Raw genomic sequence first — 20709 nt, 5'->3', positions numbered from 1 at the left:
CTAAAGCACAGCCGCATTCTGGTAGTTAAAAATACAAAGGACTTATGACAGATAGAGATGTTCTAGTAGTATAGTATACTTTTACACTTTATTTTATACTAGCTATTTTAGTTGGTTAAGGAAGCATGGTTGATTCATTTTCTGATTTACCCTGTTCTGGGCTAAATCAGCTATTTGCTTACAAGATCTGCAAATCTTTATCTTGCTGCCATTATGATGGATTCTGAATGCAATGTTATGCTTGATTTACAAAATCATTTTCCATTTCTTGATTATGAAAGGTGTTATATACAGTACAAGTAACATACACATTATTTGGTTACATTCACAGTCAAAGGTGCACAATAAAAAATTTCTAAGCGTTTGTTAATACATACCTGGTGCCAACATCATTTCGTGCAGCTAGTCGGAACGTGTAGCCACTGGCCGAGCAGAGTTTAGCTACTTTGTGATGCCTTTGGCTTCCAGAATAGCACTCCGTGAAAACACTATTTCGTTTTCCCTAAAATAAATCATAACAACAAAATAACAGTTGATATAAAAATAGTGGGGATCCTGCACAAGTTTAATCTGATTTTATATTTCTTTTCATTTGGAAGCTCAGTATGTAAAAGAAGAGGTAGAACACAGTAAGAAATATGTCAAATGAAGCAAGAGCAAACACAGGGGAAAGTAATATTTATGTGAAAAAAAAACAAAAAAACACACAAATTGTTGACTATAAGCATTCTTTACATCCACATCCAACATCTCACATCCCCTATAAAGTAAATAAATACAATTACATCAAACGGTGTTGCATCTCTCTGCACTAACAATTTGGTGGTCTTCTAGTCCAAGAGCACAGGCATTAAAATACAGCATGACCGGAGCAGACTTATTTTATAATGGTGCTGCTCTGCCTCAAAGCCCACTCTTTTGATAATGCGTATTATACAACACAAATAAGTCAGTTTAATAATATGACTTATGCCCTCTCCTGATCTACAGAAATCATTTCAACACAAAGACTGTAGGGTCTGATTTGCTGTAATGGATGTGAATGATTCTAAAGAAAAAAACAAAATTACTTGTTTATGGTAAAGACAGCCATCCATCCAGTTATACCAAAATGTTTTAAACTACAAAAATAACCTAAATAAAACTATGGTATTTTTTCAAAAAGCATATTTTGATCAGAAAATTAGAGAATTGTTTAAAATAAATCTTTCAGGTACAAAATCTTTTTTCAGTAGTCAACATACATAAAAATGCAACTCGTGGGCATATTATCTCTCTATCAAACAAAACATTGTCTGGGATGTTATCTTCAGCAGGAAACATGCTGGCAGAGGCAATTTGCTTAAAGCAACATGTTGCTCAAGCATTAAATGTTGCAAAAATAAATCTAGCAAATGCCTTTTGCCTAATGTGCAACTAATGTAAGATAAATGAAAAAAAGAAGATAGAAAAGGAGGGAAAAAAATCACCATCACAACTTGGCAGTACATTAGAGTCTCCAGGACATTCTAGGGCTCATAAAAGGATAAGAACATTGGCAGGAAATACATTTTCAATCGTGAGACGAAAATGGGCAACACGCGCTATAAAAATGACAAAGTTGGCAAATTACGCCTTCCATCAGCTGCTTCTAGATATTGAATTTCTCCAATAATAATTCTTAATGCTAATTATGAAGAATAACAGGTTTCCTTTGTTACTTAGGAACCTAGGTGCATACAGTGTTACAAAAGCTGAAAATAACAAAAAATTGTTAAGATGACAAAAAAAGTAGACTAACAGAAAAAAAGCCCACCTCAATTACATGTCAAGTGTAAATACAGAACACGGCATAATATGAAAACAGGCAGAGTTGGGCTTTTGATAGGCAAAATACATAGGAAAGTTTTATACACTGATCAGACGAATGATTCTCACAGCAAGACTTCAGAACTGAATCATTACAGTGTGATGGATGGCCAGCTAAACTTGAAGTGTTTAGCTCAGGATTGCAGATAACGGAAAGCAAAGACCTTATAGAATGAAGCAGCTTGAAAACATTTTTGTCATAGCATAGTGATTTATGTGTAGTTTCTGGGGACTGAATATATTAGAAGAAAAGAATTACGAGAAAAAAAAATCTATTTAAAGCACAGCAGTATGTCTTTCCCCTGAAGTTTCCTCTTGTGCCCCTGAGAAAGAGGTTCTCTCTATGGCAAAGAAAGAAAGAAAGAAAGAAAGAAAGAAAGAAAGAATGAAAGAAAGAAAATGTTTTAGAGAGTTTTATTATAAATGCATTTACAGTATTTTAAACACCTGTAAGTAACAAGAGAGTATTATTGTGTATTACAAGATAACTTTCTTGTGAGTGCTTCTGTGGTGTGTACATCACAGTACAGTACTCAGAAGTGTGATATTACACCATTTAGAACAAATCCAGGGAAATCTGGAACAAAAAATACTCAAGGCCTTTAAAAACATTTTTTTTTTCTTGTACTGACTAAAATATTCCAGTTGTGCATATTCACTAGAGTGGATGCACAACAGCACGGTGCTTTGGTGTGTGTTCAGCATTCTTTCGTACTTTTTTATTTAAAGCTAAATTGCTGAGATACATTATAGGTGGCATTCTGCCTCATAGCGCCATAGTCCTAGATTTGAATCCCAGTCTAGGCACTGCTTTTTGAGTTTTTATGTTACAAGAATGGGAAGACATTAAAAGCACAAAATTCACTAAATAGGAAAACACCCCTACATGAAATTACTGACCCATTTTAATCCGATTTCAGAGTCCCAGATTAGACCATTCTGGCTAGGTTTCTGCCAGTCAGAAGTTAGACTTACTGAAATCAGGCAGCCAATGAAACCCATCTGCATTTGTTTAGGACATGGGAGGAAAAACTGGTGGATTCAGGGAAAAACCCATTCAGACAAGGCAAAACATGCAAACAGTAGAAGGAAAATGAGCAGACCAAGACTTGAGCCCACACTCCTGGGACTGTGTGACTACAGTGGTAACAAGTGTGGCACCAGAAACAGGGAAGCATTTGCTATTAAATGAATTACAGTTTTGACAGAGGCATAGTGACACATAGGGTATTCATTTGTGTAAACTGCAAGCATTGAATTTATATCATTGCTTCAGAGCCTATACAAAAAGAAATGTGTGCAAAAATAAAATTGAAACAATAACATGGGGACAGAGATTAACAAAGGTGTGGTATAAAAAAAAGAAGGAACCTTGTAACTCAAATGAGCCTGTGCACCTAACCATTTTTTATTCAATTCCATACTCTACTCAAGTATAAGCGCAACCAGTTTCAACGTGTGCATTTGATACAGTCTCTTATATAATGATTAAACCCTAAGATCTGTGTGTGTTCAGTCCCTCTAAGCAATGTGATTGGTCAGTTTGGCTTTGGTGGCGTAATCCAAAGAGGAAGGGCAAGTATGAGAAACGTGCAGAAGTAAAGTTATAGGAGAATCACCTTCAAAGACGGGATGTATAAAAGCAGACATCAGGCAAGCAAGGAGCCTAAGAATGACAGAGTGTAAGAGATAATCATAAATTTTTGTACTTCATTTATTACCTGTGTTTGGGAGGGAATATGGCTAGTAATAATTAAACAGAGAAGTAATTTTTAAAATGGATTTATCGGGATCTGAATTGGACTAAACTACCTGAATGTTATCTTCATATCTGATCATCTGAATAATGTTACCTGAACAGTACACTTTTACATTTATTTTAATGAATGTGTGCAATTTTCTGTTTTGATATTCTATTTATTGTGCCAGCAATTATTACTTTATACTCAATCCTAAAATTGTCCCTAGTGTGTGCTTGGGGTGTGTGTGTGTGTGTGTCCTGCTGTGGACTGGCACCCTGCCTGGGATTTGTTCCTGCCTTGCGCCCTGTGCTGGCTGGGATTGGCTCCAGCACACCCCCGTGAAATTATTAGAATATTTAAATAAGCAGTTTAAAATTAATGTGCTTGTAAAAAGTGTTGAAACCCAACAGGGTTTATTTTGATAAATGTCTAAAATAACACTCAGTTGGGGTTTGAAAAACTTAAAGGTGCTACTTTCAATCATATTCTTAGTAACACATTCCAAAGTTGTTACTTTAGAAATGTTTTCTAATATTTCTGTGAAATTATATTTTAAGCAGCTTCCAGATGTGCCCTAGTATCCCCATAGAAAAACAAAATGTAAAGTAAAAGATGACTTCAAAGCTCCGTCTTATTCTTTTCATAATCTACAACACTTACGTCACGGGTTTATTTTTATTAAGGCAAAAAGAAAATGGATACCATCAGTCTTTCACCCTAACTCATACCACTCTATCATGTAACATGTCTCCTGTCTCTTCAATGGACTTTTTGTAATGCACAAGCAATTTCAGAAAAGGTTACAGAAGTTGATTAAGTACAATGTACCATCTTCTGAAGTGTACAAAAAAACCAGTGCCCCATAAAGTAGATCATTTTTGGAGCCTTTTTGATTGCTTCCTTACCCAGGCTAGATTTAGTCTGTATGGAAGCTATCACAACCTGTTCCATTATGTATACTTTCTAGCTCTAAAGCTCACATTTTATACAGTATCTACAGTAAGTCTACCTTTCTCTTTCCTGCACGTAACACTGTATATCTGTAAAAAGAAACCTAATTTGCTGTGTATTGTATCAGCCCAGTTATTAATTCTTTTCTGCTCCACTCTGTAGTGATTTATTGGACTCTAGGCAGTCTGCTAATCCTTCTTGTTTACAGCTGTCTGAAAATGTAACCCATTTGTTTCATATTTGTCAAAACTGTGTACATACATTTAAGAAAAAGAAAAGGTCCCTACAGTAATCTCTGTAGAACCACATTTATGTGATCTCCATATTCAGAAAATAAAACTGATGTCATAAATAATAATTGCGCATCACCCTGAACCTCTGAAGTGTGAAAGCAGGTAACATCATACACTATACTGTTACCAAACAACTGCTTGCTTCCATATAATACTCTAGGGCTTTCTTAAAATATAATTTCATGGTCTAAGTGCATGTTGACTGCCCATTAACATATCTAGACATACCTAGACCTAGATGTAATTTCCTTGTAATTTTTTACAATGGCAATGAAGGCTTCCTATTCTACTGGTCTTTCTTTTGTAACACTTGGATTTAATATTGAAAACAGAGATACATTTTCATAAAAATACATAAAACAAGCAATTCCACAGTCTTCCAGGTTTGCTGCACAGAACTGTCTCATTTTAATCTTGAGAAGCAGCCACTTCATCGTTTAATGACTTTATGGTTTTGTAAAGGAGTAGGTAAAGTAAACGTTAGCATGACAAGAAGGAGAAAAAAGCTTATTAAGCAAGAGTGACTGATGAATTACCGTCAGAAATGTTTTTATTTCTCCTACATCATAAATGTGTTTTACAAGACCTGATGCAAATTGTAATTTAGTATTAGATAACTTACCTCATCCCATTCTAATAGATAACCAGAAATTTTGGAACCATTGTCTGCTGGTGCCTACAATAACAAAGAAAAACTTTTAATTAAAAAAATAAATATCCACATTAGACTTTTAAACATTTATATGATCCATACAGTAAATAGATATATGAGTTATATGTATCACAACCTGCGGTGTGCTGGCGCCCTGCCCAGAGTTTGTTTTCTGCCTTGTGCCCTGTGTTGGCTGGGATTAGCTCCAGCAGACCCCCGTGACCCAGTGGTTAGGATATAGCGGGTTGGATAATGGATGGATGGATGTATCACAAAATTGCTTGGTTGTTGATCATTTAGTCATAGGCACACAGTAATTATAAAGTCTGAAGCTCTGGAAGTTGAAGGAGGAGAGTTGGAGAAGTCAAATAGCTGAAACATTGGTAGCAAGAGCTAATGAGGTCTCAGACTCATCAGAAGTCAGTGGTAAGTGGAAAACAATGAAGAATGCTTGGTAGAAAACATTAGAAGAACTTTGATTTGGACAAATGGAACACTGAGATACAAAGAAACATGGTGATGAAATGCTGATGTTAAATGGCATTTGAGGAAAAGATGAGATGCAACAAGAAGTGGGTAGAAAACTAAAGCAGAAGGTAGCAGAGCAATCTATAAGGAAAAGCAGTTCGGAGGGCATAAATGATGGAGAAGAGTGAAAGACAGAAAGTGTAAGAGATTTGCATATATACTAAGTGTATATTTAGATATTGGCAATGGAGTTGTTTTGGAGAAAGTACTGAAGTATAGCTACTAAGGTCCAAACGGAGGTCTGGACACCACAGTGCTAACATGGATGAGAGGCGCCTGGAAGAAATTTCAGAGGCTGTTCTGCATACTGACTGCTAGATTCTTTCTCTGGCATTGAAGAATACAATTTCTGAAAGTTGTGGTTGGAGTAGTCTGTTGTATGGTTGTGAGACATGGCTGAAAAAAAATATAAGAACCGAGATAAATGATATAAATGAAACGGACATGGGGAATGTTATTATTGAGAGAAAGATGAATGCTGAGTTAAGAGAAAGACCTAGTGTGGAGGTGAGAGGTGTGGTGCTGAGAAGAAACAGGTTAAGGTAGTTTGTACATGTTGATCAAAAGGCAGGGGAGGAAGAAAATGTGGATGGAGGTGGAGCTATATGATAATGGATCAGTTATTTAGGTAAAAATATTCTAAATGCAGTTATGGAAATATAACAATACTGGCAGTTAGTATTCTCTCTACAGTAGTTCACTAAAAATTACTCAAACAAGAATGCATTTGAAATTCTCAAGATTCTCTCTAATTTCATTACTATATGGACAACAGAAATAGTTTAACTATAAACTGTACCTACAACACAGTATAATCAGTACCACACAATAGTTTGCACATATAGTACTGCATCTGACAATCACATAAAACAAGCAGTACAGCAGCATGGGAGTGTGCAGAAACTCAAACTGAGCGAAATGATGAAGGTGTTTGGTTTGAATGAAAATAAATGCTAGGACTGCATCAACTTTCTGGCAGAAAGCCACGAGTTTTCTCTCAGATACATAAATCTAATATAAAGTATGGGAAATTAAGGTTAGTTGAGGGTTATAGGTCAATGCTGCAGTACTGGGTTCTAAAAACAAGCAACTCACAAGACATTTATACCACCAGGGAAATCTCTGGTATCTTTTTTCCCAGCAATTAAATCTTCACAAATAGTTCCAGTGCCATTCCAAACAATCATATTCACCAATATCAAGTAATTGCAAATTAAGTCAAAAACAAACAGAATAACCAAACTGTGTTGCAGTCTTCAATGTTAAAGGTGCTATACTGTCTTTAAACTTTACATCAGGAACCTTTAACCATGTTTCTTATGTAATATATTCTGAAAGGTTATTAAAATGAAAGTTTAGTATTAAATTAATGAGAAAAAGATTTTCACCAATTAATCTTCAAATCAAATGAGATTTCAGGAAGCCATTTTCATTTTCTTTGTTAATCAGCTGTAATGACCAAGAAAGGCTCACCTACTATGCAGTGCAGCACGTTCAAATACAAATGTAAAAAAAAAGCAATTAAATGCTTTTGTAACCCACCGTCTCTTTGTTATTTGTGAGACTCTGCACCTCTTTCTGACATCAGTAACAAAGAAAATTAAATACTTCTTCCATGTGAAAGGTTTTAATTATGTTTCTTTGAAAATATATGTTTTAAACAGGATCAGACAACCAGAGCATTAAATAATACTTTCACATACAAACTCAACGAAGTGTGACTTGAATATTAAAGATGTCATACAGATGCTCTTGATCACAATGCCAGTACCATAAAACAAGGGTTCTCACATTTGAACTTTGTGGACCCCTGGGATATCATGTTATTATTATTCCAACAAATTACTTACTCCAAGGTAAAGTCCACCTTTTAACCCTAAACCTAACCCTTCACTTATTCAGATGGAATTCTTTTTAGCTACCATTCAGGATCACAAGACACTTCTATTTACATTCATTTAAAATTTCATAAGCAATTTAGTTAAATGGGTTGCATGCAGTGCAGCATATACTGTTGTCAAGTTTTAAAAATATTTATGGGTTTTTTTCTTTCAAATTCTTAAAAAAATACTAATAGGTTAATTAGCAGCATAATCCAGGTTTAAATGTGTTTAACCAGACTTAAAACAATGACTGTTTGATAATTGTGATTTGTGACCCCAATTATGTTAGCATACATAGTCAAAAGAATGTTTTGTGTTTGAGCCTTAGAAGAGTCCATGTATAACATATTCAGATAAGCTCAGATGGTAGTAACCCATACCTGGCAAGTTTCATAAAACGCTCAATGAACATGCAAAATATGTGGGTATTTATAATGGTCAGGGACCTTCTAAAAGCTAGTAGCCATCTACAAGAACAATGCTTCCTGCATTCCGCTGAACCAGACATACAATCAGCATTCCCCAGTGAAATACTGGACGATGACTGTACTGCTCAAACGGTTTTTCTTCTGTCTGAATATGTATGTTGTGGCTGATGGCCAGAACACCTTCATAAAGGAAGGACAAGGAGAGAGGACTTGCAGACTTGCACAGGGCATTATCAACCCTGGAGCACTAGATGGCAGTCCCCCTGGGTAGCAGTAGTGTCTCGGATTCCCACAAGGCTTCATGGGTGTTAGAATTTGGTACAGCCCTGTTGGGTTCCGTGGGTGCTGCCAGGGGTTGCTGCAGGGACTGCACAGTCCTACTTTGTTGGGCTTCCGCCTCACCCAGAAGTGCTTCTGGACGATGTTAGCAGGCCACCAGAAGTATTCCTGTGTATAGGATAAAAGAAACCTGCTACCACTGTTCCTGGAGCCAGAGTTGGGAGGGAGAGGTTGATACTTGTTGGGAGGAGTGGAGGCAGAAGAGAAAGAGAGGAAAAAAAAAAGAAAGAAAGAAAGAAAGAAAGAAAGAAACAGAAATGTGTGCTGTAATTAAAGTGCTTTATACTGTGCTGTGGGAAATGAGGAAAGCGTTTTCCACTAAATGAAAGCATGTGTTGTGTTTATGAACTTGTATCTGCGTCTGTCTGTGTTGGGATTGAGGAGCTGGTGATCCCCTTACAGGCTACAATGTATAAATGACTAGCAGAATACCCGCGCTTCGCAGCGGAGAAGTAGTGTGTTAAAGAAGTTATGAAAAGAAAAGCAAACATTTTAAAAATAACGTAAGATGATTGTTAATGTAATTGTTTTGTCATTGATATCGGTGTTGTTGTCATATCTATTTATATATATATATATATATATATATATATATATATATATATATATATATATATATATATATATATATATATATATATATATATATATAGCAAAATACCTGCGATTGGCAGCGGAGAAGTAAAAAGAAAAGGAAACATTTTAATAATAACGTAACATGATTGACAATGTAATTGTTTTGTCATTGTCATGAGTGTTGCTGGCATATATATATATATATATATATATATACACACAGTTATATATATACACATATACATATCTACATATATACTGTATATACACATATATATACAAATCTACATATATATATCCACATATATATATATTAGGTGGGACTCTATTAAAAAATTAATCCAATTAATTAGAGGCTGTGTAAGAATTAATCTTGATTAATCGTATGTAATCGACACGTAAATTTGCCCCAAATCGCAAATGTTTTTTTTTAATTTAAAAGGGTTTTAGTGGGTGACAGAATCAAATAATAGACATGGACATGAATATTGTAAACTGAGGCTGTTTTAATTTCTGAAAAAAAAAAGCTTTTAAACTGCATTTGAATTCAAAACAGAAACAAAAATATCATCCCTGGTTAAAATTGGGCAGACTTAAAATAAAGTGGTAGTTTAAGTACTTTAAGTACATTTTCAGAATAGTATTGTCTTTAAATAATAATAACCAAAATTTCAACATAAAGTGCAGTTTTTCTTCTTAAAAAAATAAGTCAGAAACATAAAAGGTAATTTGACCAACTTAATCTTTAAACTCTGAGTAACATTAGCCAAAATTATTTTGTACATTAGGCTAAAACAGTGTGATCATTGAACATTTTGTAATTAGATGTATTTAGAATTACTAACGGTCACGGAAGTCCAATGATCCCCAGTAAGAGCCACAAAGTCCGCTTTCTGTAATGCATCTAATTTTGCTTGCTTTTCAGTGTGCACAAAACCATGCTTTTATCAAGGCTTTCGGGTAGTCGAAATGATCAGTCGTAGGAACGCGCTTTATTCCGACTAACATTTTTGTAGCTGTGATGTGTGCATCAGTGTAATGGATGTACCAGGAAATCATGCATTGACAAAAGTTCCCGTTTGCTTGGAATTGAAAGTGTGATTAAATGCGTTATTTTTTTTACGCGTTATGGAGTACATACATGGAAGCTTCTCAGCTGTGCTTGTGCTAATAAAGGGAAACATTTTAAAAATAACGTAACATGATTCTGAGTTAACCGAATATTTTTTCATACGTCCAAAACCAAGGAGATGCGAAGGTAAAATGAATCGGGTAGCGCAGACATACTCAGTGCATCCCTCTCGAATCGAACCTCAAATTCGGCATTAGAGCGAAGACTCTACAATTAGCCACAGCGTGTGGCTTGTCTATGCGAGAGTATGTACTGTAGATCGGGTATATATATACATTATATATATATACCCGTATCGCAGTGGAGAAGTAGAAGTTATGAAAAGAAAAGGGAACATTTTAAAAATAACTTAACATGATTGTCAATATACAGTAATTGTTTTGTGAGTGTTATTGAATGTTGCTGTCATCAAGGATTTGATTATCATTATTTGTTTCAATCAGGTCGATTATTTATGGATGTGTTGTGTTCAAGTTACATTCCGTGTTTGTCAATCGTTGTAAAGATAAGAGGTTTCATTCATCGATTAGTTTCTTACTGCATCAATAAACAGCTCGTCTTCCTTTTATCTGTGATGTGACAAACTGCATGCACGGGTTTTTTACACTGTCTTCCTTTAGCAGGACATTCACTTTTTCCACCGTGTGCTTTGTTTCCGCAGTAGCTGCACTTATGAATATGATTCTATGTATAAGACGCTTCATATTTTTTTGCTGCCTTCTCAATTGTGTAATTCGGTTTTTGTTCAGCACTCTTTGGAACTGTTGCTTTTTGTCTGTGCACTGCGTCAGTTCACGTGAGCCGCTTGGTGTTCTTGCATCGAAGGTTCCCAGCTGTACTGGTGCCATCTCGTGTAATGTCAGCTAAGACCCGGCACTTAAAAGTTTCTCTCGCAGTTTCAATGAGTTTGTGCCAAACACCACCCTGACCATCTCATCTTCCTCTGCATAAGCACAGTCCTTCACACGTGAATATTTACCGGCAGTGTTTGTATTGGATTGCCGCTGATGGACGGCCTTATATGGGCAGGCACTAAATTACAAACGCTAGTGGCAGCCTGTCTATGAACTTAATTTAATATAAACTTACGGTTCACGCCGTGCTTTGTTTCCGCAGTAGCTGTACTTATGAATATGCTTGTATGCATCATTTGCTTCATAATGTTTTTCTGCCTTCTCAATTGTGAAATGGCGTTTTGTGCTCATCGCTGTTTGGAGTTCTTCCTTGTTCTCTACGTACTTACGTAGGAGGCGTGATGATGTCACACGAAACTCCGCCCCCCACGGCCATCTCTAACTCAACTCCATTACATTATATGTAGAAAAATAGGTTCCAGTTATGACCCTTACGCGTAGAATTTGAAATGAAACCTGCCCAACTTTTGTAAGTAAGCTGTAAGGAATAAGCCTGCCAAATTTCAGCCTTCTACCTACACGGGAATTTGGAGAATTAGTGATGAGTCAGTGAGTGAGTGAGTGAGTGAGTGAGTGAGTGAGTGAGTGAGTGAGTGAGTGAGTGAGTGAGGGCTTTGCCTTTTATTAGTATAGATTACAGTTTATGGTATATTGGGAGTGAAAGCTGTGTTTTAAAGCAAATTATATATATATATATATATATATATATATATATACATATATATATATATATATATATATCTATACTAATAAAAGGCAAAGCCCTCACTCACTCACTCACTCACTCACTCACTGACTCATCACTAATTCTCCAACTTCCCGTGTGGGTGGAAGGCTGAAATTTGGCAGGTTCATTCCTTACAGCTTCCTTACAAAAGTTGGGCAGGGTTTTATATCGAAATTCTACGCGTAATGGTCATAACTGGAAGCAGTTTTTCTCCATTTACTGTAATGGAGATGAGCTTCAACGCCGTGGGGGCGGAGTTTCGTGTGACATCATCACGCCTCTCACGTAATCACGCAGTACATAGAAAACCAGGAAGACCTCAAAAAAGCGCTCAAGAAAACATGCATTATATAATTGAGAAGGCAGCGAAACAATAAGAAGCGAGCGAGTGACATATACAACCATATTCATGAGTTCTGCTACTTCGGAAACAAAGCACGATGTAAACCTACACTTTAAATTAAGTTCAAAACGCCGCTGGCGTTTGTAATTTTGTGCCTGCCCATATAAGGCCGTCCGTCAGCGGCAATCCAATAGCAAACTGCCACGGGTAAATATTCACGGGTGAAGGACTGTGCTTATGGAGAGGAAGATGAGATGGTCAGGGTGGTGTTTGACTCAAACTCAGCGAAACTGCGAGAGAATGTTTTAAGTGCCAGGACTAAGGTAACATTAAATACAGCCACGGACATAGCACGAGATGGCACCAGCACAGCTGGGAACCTTCGATGCAGTACACCGAGCGGCTCACGTGAACTGACGCAGTGCACAGATAAAAGGCAACAGTTCCAAAGAGCGCTGAACAAAAACCGAATTACACAATTGAAAAGGCAGCAAAAAATATGAAGCGTCTGATAAGCATATTCATAAATCCAGCTACTGCGGAAACAAAGCACACGGTGGAAAAAGTCAATGTCCCGCTAAAGGAAGACAGTGTAAAAAAACCTGTGCATGCAGTGTGTCAGGTCTCAGATAAAGAAGAAGACGAGCTGTTTATTGATGCATTAAGAAACGAATCGATGAATGAAACCTGTCATCTTTACAACGATTGACAAACACGGAATGTAACTTGAACACAACACATCCTACAAATACGAACCTGATTGAAAGAAATAATGATAATCAAATCCTTGATGACCGCAACACTCAGTAACACTCACAAAACAAACACTGTATATTGACAGTCATGTTAGGTTATTTTTAAAATGTTCCCTTTTCTTTTCTACCTTTTTAACACACTACTTCTCCGCTGCGATACGCGGGTATATATATATATGTATATATATATATCCCGCTCTACATACTCGAATAATGGATACTTTATTCGCCATCAATGATTGTTTTGGTAAAGCCATACTCAGTGTATTCATTAGATGAACGGTAAAAAAGTAAGAGCGAGGGGAGGATGACTCATTGAGGCATGCAGGCTGTAGTCTTGGCGTCAACTCTATCTGAATTGCGCGATCACATTTGAAAAAACATATCTTTTCAAGTTCTATTTAGTCCATATGTGTCAAACTCACGGCCCGGCGTGTAATTATATCCGGCCCGCGAGATCATTTTATATACTGTATTATTGTTATTAAAGCCCGGGTATATGAAGCGCTGGTAACACAATAAACTACAGATCCCATTATGCAGAGCTTCAGCTGCCTTGCATCAGGGTAACCTGAATGCAATTCAATAGATACAGAAAACAGCATAATTAAATAAGAATCTGACACTTCAGCGGACGTTTTAACCCGTGCACAATCACAAAGTGATTTCAAGTGAAGCTGCTTTTATGGGAGACACAAATGCACCAGTTCACCTTGCCCCACTTTCCCTGTTGCCAAGTACTGTTAAACCAAATCGTCACTACGGTGTTCCCAAATACGCACTTTGCTGATAAACTGAGCGCACTGCGCACTGAGTTTGCACGGCGCTTTGGTGACTTTGATGAACAAAAAAAGTCCGTTTACATGCGGCTCGAACCTTGTGCATGTTTGGTAGCACATATCTGTGTGAGAAGCTCTTCTCAGTGATAAAGACTAACAAAACAGCACACAGGAGTCGCCTCACTGATGAGCACCTGCAATCCATCCTGAGAATCTCCACAACACAGAACCTCACACCAAACAGAAACGAACTTGTGGCCAAAAAAAGATGCCAGGCGTCCAGCTCTAAAATGACATATGAGCAAAGACAACTGAATGATTTGATTTGTTATTGCACGTAAGAGCGGGAGTCAACCGTTTTAACAAACAGCGTATTGCACTGATCTGAAATAGCTGTGTGTGTATATATGTAGATATGTATGTATATGTATATATATGTTTATATATGTGTGTGTGTATGTATGTATATATATATATGTATTTGTGTGTATATATGTGTGTGTATGTATGTATATGTGTGTGTATATATGTGTGTGTGTAAATATATATATATATATGACAACAACACTCATCACTCACAACAGTGACAAAACAATTACATTGACAATCATGTTACGTTATTTTCAAAATGTTTCCTTTTCTTTTCATTGTTTCTTTAACACACTACTTCTCAAGCTTGGTATTTTAGTATATATATATATATATATATATATATATATATATACTGTATATATATATATATATATATATATATCTCCATTGGTACCATATTTCTGTAGTCTAATTATTTCACCATGGTTACTGAAGAGGTATATATACAGGTTTAAGTTTGTCCAGCATTTAAAAAAAATATTTCCAGGGAGCAAGCTCCCCCTGCTGGAGACAGTGAGTTGGATTAATTGACAACAGTAAAACAACATATATGTCAGGCTTACTTAAGTAAAGTTAATTGGTAACACAAACTATGTTGGATTTAACTGAGAAAAGTTAAATGGTAACTCCAGCTGGACTGGGTTTAATTGGTTTAACTAAGTGAATTGAATTGCTGGCACTAAATAATGCTAAGGATAATTTTTCACATTAAATTGATCTGAGTTTTTGTGAGGCAAAATAAATGGCAGTATTTATTAGGTAAGATTTATGAAAGTGAGTGCAATTTGGGACTGGCATCCCACCTAGTGATGGTCACTGCCTTGGGCAGGTTTCTGTAAGGACTGACTTCTTCTCTTGCACTGAACAAAACCTCTTTGAAGGAATTTAGATCCACCCATTCATCCACTTTCCTAACCTGCGTAGCCAGGGAAGGGTTGTGGGACAGAGAATTTAAGATGATTACGGCAATTATATTCATTAGAATACACTCACTTTTTATTTGAATTGCTTGCATTTTAAGACTTCATTTGCCACTGGTAATTTTAAAATGGTCTAAAATTCTAATTGTCGGAATGTAAAATATTATTTATCACACAGAGAAATGTATTTGGCAACTATATGTTATGAGTTCTAATTTACATATTTAGAAAAAAATATAACATTGAGCTTAGAGATGATAATGCCTTTTATATAAATAAAACATTTTAACTCCTTTTTTAACTTTTAACATGAGGGCTATTCCAAGAACTTGTTGGTAAATTGCTGGTTTGGGAGTACTTGCGGACAGAGCCAGGGTCAAGTATTCCTGAAAACTTGACCTAGAAATTTCCCAGGTCAAGACCAAGTTTAATTCCCAGGGTCTTAGTATAAGCAAACAATGTTAAAAATTGCTTGGTGAATGTCACAGTGGATACATGCATGACACTCTGATGAAAAAACCATTACTTGATCGTTTTGCAAGATTACTTGCTTGAAAAGTTAAAGTGTGTCAGGGAATTGGGCAGACTTGGAAATGAGGGAACAAGTGTCTGTTGAAGCTAAGACAGTCATTAATGATGATGGTACCAACAATGCCAACTGTGTACCATGCATTTTGCAGATGACATTTTTCTCTGGTGCTGCACTGAAGTAGGAGAAAAAATGAAAATGTAGAGGAAATTGTTTTATGTTTTAGTAAAATTAAAAACCATTCTTTATATCTACCGTCTCAGAATTCTGCTATGAAATTAGTCAAGACAGGTGTGAGGCTTTCATTTTAAACATATTGGTATCAGCTCTATGCCATTACTGAAATAACAAACAGAAATCTCCCAAAATCACCTCAATCAACTTAAATGATTGAAGGTTTATATTATAAAGCATTTAAAGAGGCTGATAAAGGAAATTATGAACACAACATAACCATTCAAAACAATTACATCTAATTTAGGAACCAGAACTGATCCTAGCTGTAGCAGGTGAAAGGCAGGCAAAGACCCTGAACGGGGCCACAGCAAGAGTTCATCACAGAGCCCCTTAATGTTCAATAGCAAAGAAGGTGAGACTTTATTAAAATCAAGGTATTTCTTTTTTATAATAACATAACAAAATGTGAAAATATCCAAGTGTAGTCAATATTAAACCTTTTGTGCCCAAAAATGTAAGCATGCCACTAAGGTTAACACTAAGTATTTAACTTTCAAATAACGCTAAAATGATGTGATAATTATGCAAATGTTCCACCTAGATGATCCGATCAGCTAAAGCTTTATTCAGTTTTAGTGAAACCAGCATTCAATATGCTAGGGCATATTTTAGCATATTTTTTCAAGCTGACCTCATGCAATGTATAATCACAGGATGAGCTCTACAAATTACAATAAAATGAGAATTATGTTTAATAAAAGTGGAATGTTTTCATTTTCGTTGCCTTGATGTGATTCCCAGCTATGAATGATGATATTGCTTCAGCTGTGACTTTGTTTCCTATAAAATCATTCATCTTTAACTGTACGTGTTTATTTGTGTAGATGATGGTTGGCAATTACTTTCAAAAAGATGCTGTTGTTGGCACCCATAAGAATTTCTGGAATGTGAGGGTTTTGATCAAATTGATTTTTTTATTGTATTATTTTACAGTGTTACAATTTTCATTAATTTTGTGTTATGTATGTATTCTCTCTATGCTAGTTTAATTAAGTATGCTTTCTATTTTCTCTGCAAATAATCATTGAAACACATGACGTAATAATGTATATATTCAAATATGCACCATGACAAAGGCTGTTATAATTAAAGGTAGTAGAAGGACATGATAATAAAAAAAACATTTTCATGCTGGCCCCAAATCCACATAATCTAACACCTAATAGCAGGGTGGACTGTCTGCCCTGTTTCTTAATTTTCTGTGCTTTGATTTTATCCCTTGGCATTGAATTTACATATTTTCTTTCATTATTATACTTTTTTATTTTTTTTAATTATTAAAAATTTATTAAAAAAGTATGGTTTAATATGGGTGGCACTGCCTTGCAGTTAGGAGACCAGGGTTCACTTCCCAGGTCCTCCCTGCGTGGAGTTTGGATGTTCTCCCCATATTTGAGTGGGATTCCTCTGGGCACTCCAGTTTCCTCCCACAGTCCAAAGACATGCAGGTTAGGTGCACTGGTGATTCTAAATTGTCCCTAGTGTGTGTGTGTGTGCCCTGCAGTGGGCTGGCGTCCTGCCCGGGGTTTGTTTCCTGCCTTGTGCCCTGTGTTGGCTGGGATTGACTCCCGTGACCCTGTAGTTGAGATATAGCGGGTTGGATAATGGATGGTTTAATATGTTGTTATGTGTACTGAGTGGAGGCTGCAGATGACAGAAAGAAACTTTAACTGATATCGCCAATGTACATCTTTTAATTGAATTTCTTTATTTTTAATGTAAATAGCTGATTCCTGAATTCAGTGTCCCAGCTTGCTCACTACATCAAGATATCCAGTGTGAAATCAGTTGACTGCATGCATCATTAGACACCACAATATGTTTTTACTATTATACTGTGAACAGAGTCCTGAATAAAAGAATAAAAACATCAGTTTTCACTAATTAAACAAAATAAATTTTGTATTATTTATGAAATGATATGAAAACCTACAAATTTCATTAATCATATTAGCCCTATTTATTTTATTGCAATGAATGTTTGATTTTTATTCAATGTTTTTTCCAGAATACTTTCATCATATGAATGTTTTCTGCTTTTATTTACATATCATTTGACTAATTTTAGACTCACTCGAATCTGCGCATTTCTAAGAAAGAATAATAAAGTAAGTCAAGGTCAGTAAAACTCAAGAGTCAATGGTTACATGCTAAAGTCTTCAAATGGCTTCTTTGGGAGCATCTGAGAGAATGCTATATTGGCTTGAAGCCCACTACAATATAAATGGGACTTGACCAAAGTGTTTCCTGTGAGAAATGTGTTATTCGGGTATATCGATTGAAGCAGTTTTCATTTAACGTTTACTTTGGTTTTAAAAGGGAGCTAGGACTATTTTCTCATCAATAAATTGGCAATGAGGCACAAAATCTCCAGATCTGAAGTTGGCTACAAATCTTGCATTTTATGAAGGAGATCGAAAAAGTTGGATATGCTTTGTAAAGCGTCCTCTCGAAGACAGCAGCGTTACAGCAAAATTTACAATTTAACATTAATCAAGATCCAAAGAGCTGCATATCAATTACTGTAATGAGTATTGATTAGTTTTGCAGCACAAAGGCAATATTTGTTTACCTTTCACGCAAACTCTGTTTTTGTTACTTTCATGTCTTTTCATTTTTTCTTCCCTTTTTACATTAACTTAATTGATTAACCTTGTTCAAGAAATGGAAAAATGGATAGATGCATCTAGGCTTTCCGTAGTCTTTTAAAATTAAAATGGGAGCTTATTGATGAAACTTTACACTTACTACAAGGTACAATGGCTGTATATAGGCCTCTGAAAGTACTGAAGTAATGGAACCTCCGTTTAATGTCTAGATTTACCTTTGCCACTTTGCCAGTCACTATATGCAATGCGTGTTGTGAAAAGATCCTTTAATGTGTACTCTGTGTTTTGAAATAACAAAGTTATAGATCCTACAAACAATTTACTAAATGTGCATTACTTGTTTGAGGTTATTTTGAGAAAACCTATTAAAGCTCTACCTGTCATCCATCAAGATATACATGATCCTAATGTATACTAATAATAATTCTTTACATTTATATAGCACTTTTCTCAGTACTCAAAGTGCTTTATAAAGTCAGTAGAGAGCCACTTCGACCAGCACTAATGTGCAGCATCCATGTGGATGATGTGGTGGCGTATGCTCACCGCACATTAGCTGGGAGAGAGATAGCCAAGTTAGAGACACGGGATGATTAGGAGCCCAGAATGACTAGGCCATGGGTAGGCAATGTCGGTCCTGGAGAGCTGCAGTGGCTACGGGTTTTCATTCCAAGCCAATTGCTTAATTAGAAACCAATCCTTGCCAGTCTCACGCCTTATTTAATTTTATGGCTTGTTAGTCTGCAATGTAAGGTTCTTATATCATTGATTTTTTACACTCCAAGGATATCATCCAAATGATTTGAAGCCTAAAACAGATAATTTTCAGTCTGTCACATTTTCTATTACATGTTTTATTAAATCAAACAGTGCCTGATGAACACACACAGATGTAAATGAAAACAAACTGGATGGAGAACTGCTGGCTGCTTTGTCGTTTACATTTTATTGCTAATAAGGAGCCATTAAAATAATGAATGCAGCTGTTTAAGATTGAAATAAGCAATCAAGGGTGGGGAACCTTAACAAGCGAGACCACTAAAAGGAAGCATCAAAATGTCACTTACGCAATAAGTGTTTCATCAGCAATAATTTTTTTCTCATTAAGAAATTCGGCTGGAACAAAAACCTGCAGCCACAGCGGCTCTCCAGGACTGACATTGCCAACCCCTGGACTAGGCCATGGAGGGCAATTTAGCCTGGACATCGGGTTACACACTGCTCTTTATGAAGGATGCCCATCGATCTTTTATGACCACAGAGAGCCAGGACTTCGGTTTTACTTTTCATCCACAGGATGGCACCATTTCTACTGTGCAGTATCCCCATCACTGCACTGGGGCATTGGGATCCACATTCCTGGTAAGTGTGCCCTGCTGGCCTCACTAACACCTCTTACAAGGCTTTTCCTAGATGGTCTCCTATTCAAGCACTGGATGGGCCTGAACATGCTTAGCTTCTGGTGGATGATCTCTTCTGATGTGCATGTGGTATGGTCTTTGTATTCAACTTCTATCTGCTATTTTTATTACAGTATAAAAATAATTATTATCTGAGACTCTCATGTACTATGTCTTAGTGCTGAGCTGACAATTAGTAGGCAAAAAGATAAAAAAAAGAAAAAAAAAAGGTTAATTTTTTTCAAACATCTATGCTTCCCATTTACCAGGTCCATAAGGTCCATTAGTTTTGGGATGTACTGTATTTATACTCATATGCCCTTCCATATTAATTGAGTTATCTATGCAAAAGGACGAAGGCCTAAGTGTTTAGAGTCCTGATGATTCCTGTCTTGCTATATGGTTGTGAGACATGGATGCTATCCAGTGACCTGAGATGAAGACTGGACTCCTTTGGTACTGTGCCTCTCTGGATAATCCTTGGGTACTGTCGATTTGACTTTGTTTCGAATGAGCAGTTGCTCATGGATTCCCTGAGGGAGATCCAGCTTGTAAGATCCTCATTGTTGGGGACCTGAGTGGCTGGACCAGGCCAAGAGGTTGCCCATGTAACACCAGGCTGCGGCAGATAGACGGTCATTTCTGGAGGGTGGGACTGGACTGCGTGTCTGCCCTGGGTGCCGACCAGAATCCTGAGTTGTTTCGTCGTGTAGTGGGTGCGCCAACACAGTGTACCAGTGCATGCTCCCCAT

General features: G+C 36.5%; 1 protein-coding gene across 3 annotated transcripts in view; it reads right to left on the bottom strand.

Moving 5' to 3' along the window:
- Window positions 1-20709, bottom strand: part of fndc3ba (fibronectin type III domain containing 3Ba) — a 528549-nt gene that overhangs the window by 84742 nt on the left and 423098 nt on the right. For all 3 annotated transcript variants that reach the window (XM_039761474.1, XM_039761483.1, XM_039761492.1), the window contains 2 exons: window positions 5457-5510; window positions 378-502 (listed from right to left, as the gene is read on the bottom strand). In XM_039761474.1, the coding sequence (XP_039617408.1) occupies window positions 378-502; window positions 5457-5510 (179 nt within the window). The remainder of the gene's footprint in view (window positions 1-377; window positions 503-5456; window positions 5511-20709) is intronic.

This window comes from Polypterus senegalus, chromosome 1, assembly GCF_016835505.1.
Source record: "Polypterus senegalus isolate Bchr_013 chromosome 1, ASM1683550v1, whole genome shotgun sequence".
Classification (NCBI taxonomy): Eukaryota; Metazoa; Chordata; class Cladistia; order Polypteriformes; family Polypteridae; genus Polypterus; species Polypterus senegalus.
Note: the sequence above shows the minus strand (reverse complement) of the source record. Positions and strands in the feature narration are given on the sequence as shown.